We start from the raw sequence: 15755 nt of genomic DNA, 5'->3' as shown, positions 1-15755 counted from the left end.
AAAAGAAAAAATACCACAGATTACAATTGGTTTGATGCAGACTGTAATATGATAAGGAAAAACTTATCAACCAAAAGCACAGAGACCCAAATAATGGTGAATTACACCTTCATTACTGTGAGACTTTAAAACTCTATAAACGTACATTCAGAACCAAAAAAAGCACAGTACAACAGCAAGCAGCTGACACTAATTGAAGAGTCCATAAACACACACAACTTCTGGCAAAACTGGAAAAAAACAAAAAAAATCTCAACAAGAGGAATTAGCGATACAAAATGGTGACATATGTACAACCCATTTTAAAACACTCTACAACACCACTCAAATACACACAAACAGAGAACAACGCCAAATTCATGAGAAGTTGAATGGATTAGAAAAAGCTATAAAGGACAATCAAAATCCACTGGACTCCCCAATTACTGACCAGGAGCTCTATAAGAAACTAAACTATTACTGACCAGGAGCTCTATAAGAAACTAAACTATTACTGACCAGGAGCTCTATAAGAAACTTCAGGCTCTCAAATTTAAAAAGGCATGCGGACCTGATGGCATCCTAAATTAGATGCTCAAACTCACTAGTGCAAAATATCAATTGTCTATATTAAAACAGTTTAATTTGATCCTAAGTGTAGGTTATCTCCCTGACATCTGGAATCAAGGCCTCATAACCCCAATCTTTAAGAATGGAGACACATTTGACCCTAACAATTACAGAGGCATTTGTGTGAACAGTAACCTGGGGAAGGTTTTCTGTAGTATTATAAATGTAAGAGTTCTAAACTTCCTTAATAAGCACAATGTCTTGAGTAAAAGCCCAACTGGATTTATACCAAAACATCGCACGACTGATCATATTTACACCCTACACACCCTGATAGATAAACATGTCCACCAAAATAAATGCTCGCTTTATCGACTTCCAAAAAGCATTTGATTCTATTTGGCATACAGGACTGTTCTACAAAGTTATTGAAAGTGGTGTAGGGGGTAAAACATATGACACAATTAAATCAATGTATACTGGCAATGCGTGTAGCATTAAAATTGGCAAGAAAAGAACATCAATCTTTAACCAGGGGCGGGGCCTTCGCCAGGGTTGCAATCTGAGCCCTGCACTCTTCAATATTTACGTCAACGAATTGGCCACAACTGTAGAAAAATCCTCAGGCCCTGATGTTAGTCTCCACAATTCAGAAGTGAAATGCCTACTCTTCACAGATTACCTATGCCTTCTGTCACCCACAGCACGTGGCCTACAGCAGAGCCTGGACCTGCTAGAGCAGTACTGTCAGATCTGGGCCCTGGCAGTAAACCCCCAAAATACTAAAATAATGATTTTTCCAAAGAATATCCAGATCATAAGGAATTAGACCAAAGTTTTCAATTCGTACAAAATATATAGAGTACTTAGGTTTAAAAATAAGCTCAACTGGACACCTTAATGAGGCAGTGAATGAACTGAGAGAAAAAGCAAGCATTGCATTCTACACCATCGCAAAAAAACAAATTCATATTGTAATACCTATTACAATTGGGCTAAAACTAATTGAATATGTCATTGTGGGGTCCACTTGAAAAACAAGATTTCATGAAATGGGACAAACACACCATTGAAACCCTGCATGCAGAGTTCTGTAAGATTTTCCAGAGGAAAACTACAAACAATGCATGCAGGGCAGAATTAGGCCAATATCCACTAATAATGAAAACTCAAAAAAGAGCAATTAAGTTTTGAAAACATCTAAAATACAGTGACCCCCTATCATATCATTACCAAGCCCCGCAATGCCAAGAGCTGAGCAAAGAAAATAGTCCCCTCATCCAGCTGGTCCTGGGGCTGAGTTCACAAACCTGTTCTACTAACACACTGAAGCCTCAGGATCAGAACATTCAATCAATCAAAATAAAACATATTATATAACACAGTCAAAACAAAACTACATTGCTTATTGGGAAACACAAGCACAAACACAAAGCAAAATGCAGTGCAATCTGGCCCTAATTCGACAGTACACCGTGGCTAAATATTTGACCATGGTTACTGATCAAAACCTTGACAAAGTACAGGCTCAGTGAGCACAGCCTTGCCATTGAGAAGGGTAGACACAGGAAAACCTGGCACTATGGGTTGCCTGAGGATATAGATTCTGATCGGGGTACCCAGTTCACATCTAGGGTCTAGAGGGCATTTATGGAATGTCTGGGGGTCTCGGTCAGCCTCACATCAGGTTTTCACCACGAGAGTAACAGGCAGGTGGAGAGAGTTAACCAGGATGTGGGTAGGTTTCTGCGGTCCTATTGCCAGGACCGGTCGGGGGAGTGGGCGGCTTTCATCCCCTGGGCAGAGATGGCCCAAAACTCCCTCCGCCACTAATCTATCTCCTTGAGGGAGGTTCCTCCGCCCCCTCTGGACATCGAGGGGGCCCCGGCGTATACTGTTCGAGCCATCATGGACTCAAGGCGTCGGGCGAGGGGCCATCAGTACCTCATGGAGTGGGAGGGGTACGGTCTGGAGGAGATATGCTGGGTGCCGGTGGAGGACATCTTGGACCCTTCGTTACTGCGGGAATTTCACCGTCTCCACCCGGATCGTCCTGCACCTCGTCCTTCGGGTCATCCCCGAGGGCGGTGTCAGCGCGCTGCTGGAACCGTGCGTCAAGGGGGGAGGTACTGTCAGGACTTCCGTCAAAGTTGGTGCCTCTCCTTGTTCTGGCGACGTTCGGCGGTTGACGTCACCGGTTTTCTAGCCGCTACTGATCTACGTTTCATTGTCCATTTGTTTTGTCTTTATTGTACACACCTGGTTTCCATTACATTATTATTTATTCCCTATTTAACCGTCTGGTTCCCACATGGTTTTATGCATATTTGTTCTGTGTTTAGCAGTCGTTACTATTTTGTGAGCTGGATTGTTTTCTCTGCGTGGAATTTATTTTGTTGTCGTCTTAAGTAAAAGTCCGTTATTACTCATCCTCTGTGTCCTGCGCCTGACTCCGTCCCACCTACTGCACATCGACCCTTTACAGAAAAACGCACCTAAAATATGGAGTCAGCAGGTGCACCCAGTCCTCCGTTACCTGTGGAGGAGCGCGTCCAGCAGCATGCGACGATGCTACAAAATCTTGGCACAGCCATGGATTGCGTGCTGCACACCATGGAGCGATGGGAGAGAGGGGTTTTTCCCACACCCCCATCAACTTCACCCCAACCCACACCGCTGTCCACCCCTCCGTCACCTGGACCCAGTGGGATTCAGCTCTCGCTCCCGAGGGCATATGATAGGACGGCTGCCGGGTGCCAGGGGTTCCTGCTCCAGTTGGAGCTGTACCTGGCGACTATCCACCCGGCTAACTCGGGAAATGAGAGCGTGTCTGCCCTCATCTCCTGTTTGTTGGGGAGAGCACTTGAGTGGGCAACGCCGTATGGGGGAGAGAAGGCGCAGCGTTGGTCCACTATGAGGATTTCAGCCGCCTCTTTCATCATCCACCTGAGGGGAGAGCGGCGGGGGAATGTTTGTTCCATCTGAGACGGGGGATGAGGAGTGCACAGGACTTGGCACTGGACTTCAGGACCCTGGCAGCCAGCGCGGGATGGAATGAAAGGGCCCTGATCGACCGGTGCAGTCTACGTGAGGACGATCATCGGGAGCTGGCATGCAGGGACAACACCCTTACCCTCGACCAGCTGGTGGATTTATCCATCCGGCTGGATAACCTGTTGGCCACTCGCGGACGCCCGGATCGGATCCTACACCTATGGAGCTCGGAGGTGCTGCTCTGAGGGTGACCGGAGGGGGAGGCATTTCCTGCACCACATGTGGCCGCAGAGGGCACACTGCTGGTCGGTGCTGGGGAGGTTCCCCAGGGAGTAGAGGCAGCAGGCAGGGCACTGGTGGATCATCCCAGATGAGGAGGCACATGTGTGTGTATAGAATTTCCTGAGTTTTCCCCGCATTCCCAGCAAAAGGCTCTAGTAGATTCAGGCGCAGCTGGGAAATTTATTGACCGTTCATTTGCACTTAGATTAGGGATCCCTATTGTTCCTGTTGATGTGCCCTTCCCTGTACATGCCTTAGATAGTTGTCCTTTAGGGTCTGGGCTGATTAGGGAGGTCACAGCTCCACTATGTATGATAGCGCAGGAGGGTCATGAGGAGAGAATTAGTCTCTTCCTGATTGATTCTCCTGCATTTCCCGTGGTGTTGGGCCTTCCCAGGTTGGCCTATCATGACCCCACTATTTCGTGGCGACAGAGGGCTCTCAAGGGATGGTCACATAAGTGCTCAGGGAGGTGTGTAGGTGTTTCCATCGGTGCTACTCCGGTGGAGAGTCCAGACCAGGTCTCCACCGTGCACATCCCCTCTGAATATGCCGATTTGGCTCTCGCCTTCTGTAAGAAGAGAGCGACTCAACTACCACCTCATCGATGGGGGGGATTGTGCGATAAATCTCCTGGTATGGTTATGGAAACATATGTCTCCGAATCCCTGGGGCAGGGATACATTCGGCCTTCCACTTCACCTGTCTCCTCAAGTTTATTTTTTGTGAAGAAGAAGGACGGTGGTTTACGCCTGTGTATTGACTATGGAGGAATCAATCAGATCACTGTGTGGTACAGCTACCCGCTGTCTCTCATAGCCAGTGTGATCGAGTCAATGCACGGGGAGTGCTTCTTCACAAAATTGGATCTCAGGAGCGTTTACAATCTGGTGCGTATCCGGGAAGGGGATGAGTGGAAGACGGCATTTAGAACCTCGTCATGCCGTACTGGTTGATGAATGTTCCATCAGTCTTCCAATCCTTCGTGTTTGTTTTGTGTTTAGCAGTTGCTACTATTTTGTGGGCTGGATTGTTTTCCTCTCTTGGGAGAGAGAGAGAGAGAGAGAGAGAGAATATATAAAGAGAACATTAGAAAGGAAGAAAGAGAGAGAGAGAGAGAGAGAGAATATATAAAGAGAATGTTAGAAAGGAAGAAAGAGAGAGAGAGAGAGAGAGAGAGAGAGAGAGAGAGAGAGAGAGAGAGAGAATATATAAAGAGAACGTTAGAAAGGAAGAAAGAGAGAGAGAGAGAGAGAGAGAGAGAGAGCGAGAGAGAGAGAATATATAAAGAGAACGTTAGAAAGGAAGAAAGAGAGAGTGTCTTTACTATCATTAAATTGAAGACTTTCTCTGTAATTAGTATTTCGATCAAACTGATTAATCATGTAACTGTAATTAACTCGGAAGTCGGGGCACCAAGGAGAATATTCAGATTACAAAGTTATAATTTCCTAATATAACCTTTCAGATATTTTATATCTGATCAATTAGTCTTCGAATTAATTAATTATTTACTTTACCTCACGTTAGTCTCATTCCAAATGTCGTAAATTGTTGGTTATCTGCACGAACCCAGTCTTCACTATGAGTCATCCATACATCAATTGTCTTAAATCATTTATTTATTAACTAACTAAACAATCACAGAAGTGCACACACAAACAAAGTAAATATGGTTACAAGAAATGATAGGGAAATGTGCCCTAGTGGGCTAAACTGGCATGGCGGCTTGTTAGACAAAAGGGAAGTGGGGGTCGACTGAGATGAGACACTACAAAGTTGATAATTATAACAATTTAAATGCTAATCCTTTGCACATGAACTCTCACTCATTCGGGAACAATTGCAATCAATATATATATTTACGCTCAGTGTGTCGTCGGGATCTTTGTTGAAAAGTTTGTTTCTGTTGGAGAGTTTTCGTCCTCTCTCTCTCTCTCTGTCGTGGTTAGAGTGACCTGTTCAGAGCGACATTCATTCATGTTGTTGTAGAATGGTTGTTTCGGCAGTTGTCGTTCTTCGCGTTCAATGACACCGAATTCCAAGCTGCAGACTAGTAATTAATATCAAAGACTTGTTCTTATTCTGTCGGTATCGATAGTCTAAGAGTTTAACCACGTGGTATGGTTAAAAGATTCAGCAATGGTCTGCAACCTTTGTCCTCCCGTGATTGAGAGGAACATGGTCTACTTGAGGAATTCTCAAGATTGGGTTTTTATTCGGAATTGCAGAAAAGGGGCTGTCCCAGGATGCCTGACCCTAACTGGGCTCATGGGCGGTCCTCTGATTTAGTTCAACTCAAAAGGGAATTGGAGTTTCCTTCATTAAACAGTCCAAAATCACATTACACAATTTTACAAACAGTATGATCCTCACTCATTCATCTTATACAACAATTAGATGTAAACCTAATATCTGAGGCTATTATATAAACAGCGTTATGGTAATGTGGCCACACCGTCTCCCATGAGCTTCCCCAAGTTGTGACAAACAGACCAGTTCGTAGCTTGATTCTTCACCGATCTTTTATACTTTCAGCGTTTTCGTGACTGCAATTTCCGGTCGATTTCTCAGCCAAACGTGAAAAACAAACGGAGCTATTTCGTCTACAAAAATAATATTTTGGGATAAAAGGAACATTGGCTATCTAACTGGGAGTCTCGTGAGTGAAAACATCCGAAGCTCATCAAAGGTAAACAATTTAATTTGATTGCTTTTCTGTTTTCCGTGACCAAGTTACCTGCTGCTAGCTGGACAAAATGCTATGCTAGGCTATCGATAAACTTACACAAATGCGTGTCTAGCTTTGGCTGTAAAGCATATTTTGAAAATCTGAGATGACAGGGTGATGAACAAAAGGCTAAGCTGTGTCTCAGTATATTTCACTTGTGATTTTCATAAATAGGAATATTTTCTAGTAATATTTATGTCCGTTGCGTTATGCTAATTAGTGTCAGTCGATGATTACGCTCCCGGGTTCCGAGGTTTTAATGTCAACCTCTCTGTCTCATGTTTACTGTATGAGAAGCCAGCCAGACAGCCAGGCAGCCAGTCAGCCAGCCAGCCAGCCAGCCAGCCAGAGGAGAGGATGTGATGTGTACATATAGAGTTCTAGAGTTATTTTTCTCTCCATCAATATCCCCCTGCCTGACTGGCTGAAAAGTTTACTGCATAGTTCAATATGTCATGTTTTGCATCATAGCCAGTTCACAGTCTGGCTCAAAGCACATGATGAAGTATCTGTTCAATAGTTGACAATAATTGACAGTAAATCAATGCAGAACATTATGCATATCTCCTGATGGAGTGGTCTTGTGTGCAGATGTACAAATACACACACACCACACACGCACGCACGCACGCACAAACACACACACACACACACACACACACACACACACACACACACACACACACACACACACACACACACACACACACACACACACACACACACACACACACACACACACACACACACACACACACTCCCTTCCTCACCTCCCAGATGGTATGTTCCACCAGTCCTGATGATGATAGGCGTTGTGGTTCGGACCGCTGACGCTTCGTCTCCATCGATCGTCAACATGACAGAGTTCTCCTTAGCGACTAGATGCACCGCGTGCCACTGGCCGTCGTTAAGGCCTGAACCTGAGGACGAAAGGAAAGGAAGAGACACACACACACAAACACACACACACACGCCTGGTTAGAGTGGTTAATTAGTAGAGGACCCCTCTTAACATTGAGTTTCAGAAACCCATTGCATGCTGGGACCCAGTCAGCTATGTGAAAGGGCTCTCAGCTCCAACAGAGCTCACAGGCCACTGCTAGGCACACACACACACACACACACACACACACACACACACACACACACACACACACGCACGCACACACGCACACACACACACACACACACACACACACACACACACACACACACACACACACACACACACACAGAGAGGAAGGCAGGAAAGAAAAGGGCACAATGAGGAACAGAGAGGGGTGGAGGGAGACAGGGGAAGAGGGACAGAGAGGGGTGGAGGGAGACAGGGGAAGAGGGACAGAGAGGCGTGGAGGGAGACAGGGGAAGAGGGACAGAGAGGGGTGGAGGGAGACAGGGAAAGAGGGACAGAGAGGGGGAGGGAGACAGGGGAGAGGGACAGAGAGGGGTGGGGGAGACAGGGGAGAGGGACAGAGAGGGGTGGAGGGAGACAGGGGAGAGGGACAGAGAGGGGTGGGGGAGACAGGGGAAGAGGGACAGAGAGGGGTGGAGGGAGACAGGGGAAGAGGGACAGAGAGGGTGGAGGGAGACAGGGAAAGAGGGACAGAGAGGGGTGGAGGGAGACAGGGGAGAGGGACAGAGAGGGGTGGAGGAGACAGGGAAGAGGGACAGAGAGGGGGAGGGAGACAGGGAGAGGGATGGAGAGGGGTGGAGGGAGACAGGGAAAGAGGGACAGAGAGGGGTGGAGGGAGACAGGTGAAGAGGGACAGAGAGGGGTGGAGGGAGACAGGGAAAGAGGGACAGAGAGGGGGAGGGAGACAGGGAGAGGGATGGAGAGGGGTGGAGGGAGACAGGGAAGAGGGACAGAGAGGGGTGGAGGGAGACAGGGAAGAGGGACAGAGAGGGGTGGAGGGAGACAGGGAAAGAGGGACAGAGAGGGGGAGGGAGACAGGGGAGAGGGACAGAGAGGCGTGGGGGAGACAGGGGAGAGGGACAGAGAGGGGTGGAGGGAGACAGGGGAGAGGGACAGAGAGGGGGTGGGGGGAGACAGGGGAAGAGGGACAGAGAGGGGTGGAGGGAGACAGGGGAGAGGGATGGAGAGGGGTGGAGGGAGACAGGGGAGAGGGATGGAGAGGGGTGGAGGGAGACAGGGAGAGGGATGGAGAGGGGTGGGGGGAGACAGGGGAGAGGGACAGAGAGGGGTGGAGGGAGACAGGGGAGAGGGACGGAGAGGGGTGGGGGAGACAGGGGGAGAGGGATGGAGAGGGGTGGGGGGGAGACGGGGAGAGGGACAGAGAGGGGTGGAGGGAGACAGGGGGAGAGGGACGGAGAGGGGTGGAGGGAGACAGGGGGAGAGGGACGGAGAGGGGTGGGGGGAGACAGGGGAGAGGGACAGAGAGGGGTGGGGGAGACAGGGGGAGAGGGACAGAGAGGGGTGGAGGGAGACAGGGGAGAGGGACAGAGAGGGGTGGAGGGAGACAGGGGGAGAGGCACAGAGAGGGGTGGAGGGAGACAGGGGGAGAGGGACAGAGAGGGGTGGGGGTAGCTGTTTGCAGATGTAAGAAACACAAAGTGATAGTGTCATTATAGAACGCTAGTGGATTTAAACTAAAAGAAGAAGCAAAGTGAGAACAGCATCGTTGTCATCAACAATGCCGCATGTGCTGCATTGACCATGCAGACTGAACCCAATGACTCGTGGTCGAGGAAAAACAAATGCGCTCCTTGAGTGACAGGGGGCGGGACTAGGTCTGTGTGGAAAGCAGCAGAGAGACAGCGGAGAGAGAGGACTCAAGTAGCGGAGTAAACTATAAAAATGGATGTTACACGCGGCGTCTCACATTTAACAAACCAAACATTCAAATACCGTTATAGAGGTTAAAGTAAAAACCAAAACCAGTCCAGGCATCAGTATACCGTAAAATACGGTATACTGCCCATCCCTATGTGTGTGTAGGCAAGGGAGGGAGAGAGGGAGGTACATAATAAATAACAGTTGGGGCATTCCCTGTCGTTATGCACACACCTAACCATACACACACACACACACACACACACCTAACCATACACACACACACACACACACACACACCTAACCATACACACACACACACCTAACCATACACACACACACACACACCTAACCATACACACACACACACACATACACACACCTAACCATACACACACACACACACCTAACCATGCACGCACGCACGCACGCACACACCACCTAACCATGCACGCACGCACGCACGCACGCACACACACACACACACACACACACACACACACACACACACACATACACACACCTAACCATGCACGCACGCACGCACGCACACACACACACACACACACACACACACACACACACACACACACACACAGAAAAACATGCAGGATCAATGTGTAATGGAACAGAGAGAGAGAGAGAGATGTTGTCTATCAGAGGTTATGTGTCCTCGTTAACCTTGCAGTAGTGTGTTTCTAGTGTTTCTAGCGTTTAGTTTGGAAGTACCTCAAGGCAGACCGGGGTATATTTTCTTGGAAAAAACATATTTTCACACTTTACTGCACAATCATGTAATTAGCGATCATCAGTGTCTCCTCCTTGACAACAGCATCAAAACAATGAGCGGCGTAACCACGACAACGACCTTGCTGTACCCATCTGATTGTTGCTAATTAGTCATTAGCTGGTAGAGGCAATCATCATCGCTAACGAGATGGCAGGATAAGATATTTACACAGACGTGTTTGATGGGTGGGTGGTTAGGTGTGTTTGTGTCTGTGTTTGTGTGTGTGTGTGTGTGGTTAAGTGTGTGTGTGTGTGGATATGTGTATGTGTGTGTGTGTGTGTGGTTAAGTGTGTGTGTGGTTAAGTGTGTTAGTGTGTGTGTGTGTGTGTGTGTGTGTGTGTGTGTGTGTGTGTGTGTGTGTGGTTAAGTGTGTGTGTGTGGATATGTGTGTGTGTGGTTAAGTGCGTGTGTGGTTAAGTGTGTGTGTGTGTGTGTGTGTGTGTTGTTGGGTTCTAGATTGAAATACTTGCTATACTAGAAGTTAATAGTTACACGTGTGAGGAATGTATATGGTGGGGTCAATGGAGGGTGGATACGAAGTATGGATCTGGAAAAGTTACTAAGTAAGGGAGAAGGCAATCACTTGGTTGTGGTCACTGATAAGGTTGGATAGCTGTGGATTAGTGAGGAATGTCAGGTCAGGTTAGACGAAGGGAGAAGGAACAGCTTTCTTCCATGTCTCTTAACTTCCTGCCTAGCAACACTGATGTAGTGTTGAGAGGTGTGAGCAGGAGACTCCACCTACAGGAGGGTATAAATACCTGTGCTGGTGGAAACATGTCTTTGTCTTTTCAGCTGTTTCTACCAGGTGATGAATAAACTTGGTTTGAGCTTTGACTAGTTGTCCGTTCGTTTTTCACTCTGTCAGAAGCGAACAGTGTGTCTGGTTAAATTGATCCTGAGTGGCGCAGTGGTCTAACGCATTTCAGTGCAAGAGGCATCAGTACAGTCCCTGGTTCGAATCCAGGCTGTATCACATACGGCCGTGATTGGGAGTCACATAGGGCGGCGCACAATTGGCCCAGTGTCGTCCGAGTTTGGCCACCATTGTAGGCCTGGATTGTAAATACGAATTTATTCTTAACTGACTTGACTAGTTAAATAAAAAAGTGTGTGTGTGTGTGTGTGTGTGTGTGTGTGTGTGTGTGTGTGTGTGTGTGTGTGTGTTCCTGTCCCTCCTACCTGATGATATTGCTATCCTGGTGTTCTTCGTCTGCGTCACGTTGAAGTGAACTCCCATCTTCCCGTCGTCAAGGGCGATCTCAAGCGTTCCGTCGTCAAGGTTACTGAAGAGGAGGAGTCCGTTGGCGTTCCAGGTGCGGAACTGGAATCTAAGTGATACTACATCCTGATTGGCTCTTCCTGGGAGCTGCAGGAAGCTGGTGGCGTTGAAGAAAACTGGGAAGGAGTGAGACTCCATGCAAGAGAATGACAGATTACGCTACGGAAAGAGAGAGAGAAAAAGAGAGAGAGAGAAAGAGAGAGAGAGAAAGGGAGGGAGGGAGATTCTTATCATTACTTGTGATTATCATTAGTTATCAAATAATCATTCATCAAATGAGTTGTTTGCTATGACAAATGATTACATTTGACAAGGTAATTTGATAATATATTGTACAAAGAGAGAGACAGAGGCAGAAACAGAGATAGATGGAGATTCAGAGAGAAACAGAGAGGTAGACAGTGACAGCTGTGTGTAACTTACAAAGCTGGAGGTGTCTAGCTTCTTGCGTCGTGCCAGATCAGTGATGTTGTCTCCGTTGTAGTTGATGCTCTCCATACAGCCTCGGAAGTTCTTCATCCCCCCTCCCATTGGCTTACCACTGTAGGGCATGCCACCAAAACTCAACTACAGTAGAGAGAGAGGTGAGACAAAGAGAAGATAGATAGATAGAACAGCATAAAAATCATTTTCTCATCTGCTAAGATGTCTTGGTGCTCCCTAAATGTTACTGCATGTGTCATTGTTAAGTGTCTGTACTGTGATGCTTCACTACTCATATTAATGAATGAATTAAAGCCAAGAATGTATAAGGGAAGCCAGGCTTTAAACAGACACACCAAGGGCTAAGGAGATTGGCTGGGCAGTTCTGCACTGAGCAAAAGCAGTCACGCTGTCGGGAATAACTCAGTTAGTTAACGATTCAACTACTGTACCTAGCAGCACATTATAGGCACGTGTATATGCATGCACTCACCTAGACATACACACACATACAATCACTGTATTTTTGTATGATGTATCTTGGGTATTTAAAAATCTATTTGGTGTTATAAGTGGTATTAGTGTGCGGTACAGTTTCATTGCATTAACATCCATCATTAATTCTATATTATAAGCAAGTCTTGTTTGAGCTGCTTTTGAAAGCGAAAGTCGAATTGAAAACAGTATTGGTATTGCTAGAACTGATGGTTTGGTTCGCTGAACTAGCAAGTCTGTTTGTTTTGTTACCACGGCAACTACTGTTGCTATCTAGTTATGTCAGTGGACGCTGAACACATTTCTACTGGCAAGTTAACACATTTCTAGTGGCAAATGTGTTCATTTATAGCCATGGTATGAAAGGGATCATCAACTCAGGGCTCTAGGCGTTCTCTGGAAAATACTGCAACTCCGTGGAAGGTCAGTTTGACTCCGCTAGCGCGTCGTGGAACCTTCTACATGGTTCATTGTTTTCCACAGAGCCCCTCGTTGATCATCCCTTACATAGACTGCATTCTGAAACTATATAGACTGACGGTACAGTCTTATTCTAAAATTGACTACATAAAATAAATACTCAGCAATCTACACACAATACCCCATACTGACGAACACAAACACGAAAACGGGCTTTTTGAATTTTTGCAATTAAAAAAACAAATGATATACCTTATTCCATAAGTACTCAGACCCTTTGATATGAGACTTGAAATTGAGCTCAGGTGACATCTGGTTTCCATTGATCATCCTTGAGATAATTCTACAACTTGATTGGAGTCCACTGATGGTACATTCAATTGATTGGACATGATTTGGAAAGACACTCACCTGTCTATATAAAGTCCCACAGTTGACCGTGCATGTCAGTGCAAAAAACAAGCCATGAGGTTGAAGGAATTGTCCGTAGAGGTCCGAGACAGGATTGTGTCGAGGCGAAGATCTGGTGAATTTCTGCAGCATTGAAGGTCCCCAATAATACAAGAACACAGTGGCCTCATCCTTCCTGACCGACCGGTGAAACTGTGCAATTGGGGGAGAAGGGCCTTGGTCAGGGAGGTGACCAAGAACATATGATGGTCAGTCTGAGAGGTCTAGAGATGGGAGAACCTGTGTACAGATGGGAGAAATTTCCATCTCTGCAGCACTCCACTAATCAGGCCTTTATGGCCGAGTGGCCAGATGGAAGCCACTCCTCAGTAAAAGGCACATGACAGCCCGCTTGGAGTTTGCCAAAAGGCATCTAAAGGACTCTCAGACCATGAGAAACAAGTTTCTCAGGCTAGATGAAACCAAGATTGAACTTTTTGCCCTGAATGCTAAGCGTCACGTCTGGAGGAAACCTGGCACCATCCCTACGGTGAAACATGGTGGTGGCAGCATCATGCTGTGGGGATGTTTTTCAGCGGCAGGGACTGGGAGACTAGTCAGGATCGAGGGAAAGATGAACGGAGCAAAGCAGAGTGAGATCCTTGATGAAAACCTGCCACAGAGTGCTCAGGACCTCAGACTTGGGCGAAGGTTCACCTTCAAACAGGACAACGACCCTAAGCACACAGCCAAGACAACGCAGGAGTGGCTTTGGGACAAGTCTCTGAATGTCCTTGAGTGGTCCAGCCAGAGCCTGGACTTGAACCCGATCAAACATCTCTGGAGAGACCTGAAAATAGCTGTGCAGCAACGCTCCTCATCCAACCTGAGAGAGCTTGAGAGGATCTGCAGAGAAGACTGGGAGAAACTCCCCAAAAACTCCCCAAATACAGGTGTGCCAAGCTTGTAGCATCATACCCAAGAAGAATTAAGGCTGTAATCACTGCCAAAGGTGCTTCAACAAAGTACTGAGTAAAGGGTCTGAATGCTTATGTAAATGAGATATTTCAGTTTAATTTATTTTTATTTTTATAAAAACAGTTTTTGCTTTGTCATTATGGGCTATTGTGTGTAGATTGATGAGAGAAAACATTTTAAAAAATTGATTTTAGAATAGGGCTGTAACGTAATAAAATGTGGAAAAAGTGAAGGGGTCTGAATACTACGAATACACTGTATGGATTAGTCCTGATGAGTGAGTTGTAACTCCACTATCTAATTTCTTCTGGTATCAAATCTAACAGCAAATACTGGCAATTATAGCTAGCGTATGAGGGAAAAGGAAAGATATATATATAGAGAGCGATATATATATATATATATATATATATATATATATATATATAGAGAGAGAGAGAGAGAGAGAGAACAATGGAGAGAGAGAGATGAAAAAACAAGAAAATAGAAAACTGTAGAAAGAAGAAGGGAAGAGAGAAAGCAGAAGAGAGGAGACATGACATTGACAAGCGGAGGAGGGTGTTAATAGGGTGAGTCGGAGGTGAGACAGAGGAACTAGGGGGAGGAAGGGGGAGGGAGGTGAGTTGACGGCTGTGCTCTCAGGACAGAGTGTTAATTAGTGCTATACAAAGCCTGTTATAGGTCTAGAGGGAGGGAGGGAAATACTGAGAGACACTCTGTAGAGGAATCTGAAGCAGTGGAACAATGCTGTGCGTCAGTGTGTGAATGCATCGGAAAGAAATATCAAGTGTTTGTCCTATGTTTCATGAGCTGAAATAAAAAAAGCTTATTTCTCTCAAATTCTGTGCACAAATGTGTTTACATCCCTGTTAGTGAGCATTTTTCCTTTGCCAAGAAAATCCATCCACCTGACAGGTGTGGCATATCAAGAGTAGGTGCACCTTGTGCTGGGGACAATAAAAGCCACTCTAAAATGTGCAGTTTTGTCACACAACACAATGTCACAGATGTCTCAAGTTTTGAGGGAGTGTGCAATTGGCATGCTGCATGCTGACTGCAGGAATGTCCACCAGAGATGCTGCCAGATAATTGAATGTCCATTTCTCTACCATAAGCTGCCTCCAACGTTGTTTTAGAGAATTTGGCAGTACGTCCAACAGGCCTCACAACCGCAGGCCACGTGTAACCACGCCAGCCCAGGACCTCCACATCTTCTTCACCTTGCGGGATCGTCTGAGACCAGCTACCGGGACAGCTGATGAAACTGTGGGTTTGCACAACTGAAGGATTTCTGCACAAACTGTCAGAAGCCGTCTCGTCGGGGAAGCTCATCTGCGTGCTCATCGTCCTCACCATGGTCTCGACCTGACTGCAGTTTGCCATTGTAGCTGACTTCAGTAGGCAAATGCTCACCTTCGATGGCCACTGGCACGCTGGAGAAGTGTGCTCTTCACCGATGAATCCCGGGTTTCAACTGTACCGGGCAGATGGCAGACAGTGTGTATGGCGTTGTGTGGGCGAGCGGTTTGCTGATGTTGTGAACAGAATTCCCCATGTTGGCGGTGGGGTTATGGGCATCAGCTACAGACAACAAACACAGTTCCATTTTATGGATGGCAATTTTAATGCA

At 46.6% G+C, this 15755-nt stretch overlaps 1 protein-coding gene across 1 annotated transcript in view; it reads right to left on the bottom strand.

The window, feature by feature from the left end:
• Positions 1-15755, bottom strand: part of LOC115122646 (contactin-associated protein-like 2) — a 52812-nt gene that overhangs the window by 2762 nt on the left and 34295 nt on the right. Inside the window, exons 8-10 of the mRNA XM_065019052.1 lie at positions 11843-11986; positions 11320-11578; positions 7327-7476 (exon numbers count right to left, since the gene is read on the bottom strand). Coding sequence (XP_064875124.1) covers positions 7327-7476; positions 11320-11578; positions 11843-11986 — 553 coding nt within the window. The remainder of the gene's footprint in view (positions 1-7326; positions 7477-11319; positions 11579-11842; positions 11987-15755) is intronic.

This window comes from Oncorhynchus nerka, linkage group LG6 (genome assembly GCF_034236695.1).
Source record: "Oncorhynchus nerka isolate Pitt River linkage group LG6, Oner_Uvic_2.0, whole genome shotgun sequence".
Classification (NCBI taxonomy): Eukaryota; Metazoa; Chordata; class Actinopteri; order Salmoniformes; family Salmonidae; genus Oncorhynchus; species Oncorhynchus nerka.
This window is presented reverse-complemented; position numbering and strand designations above follow the sequence as displayed.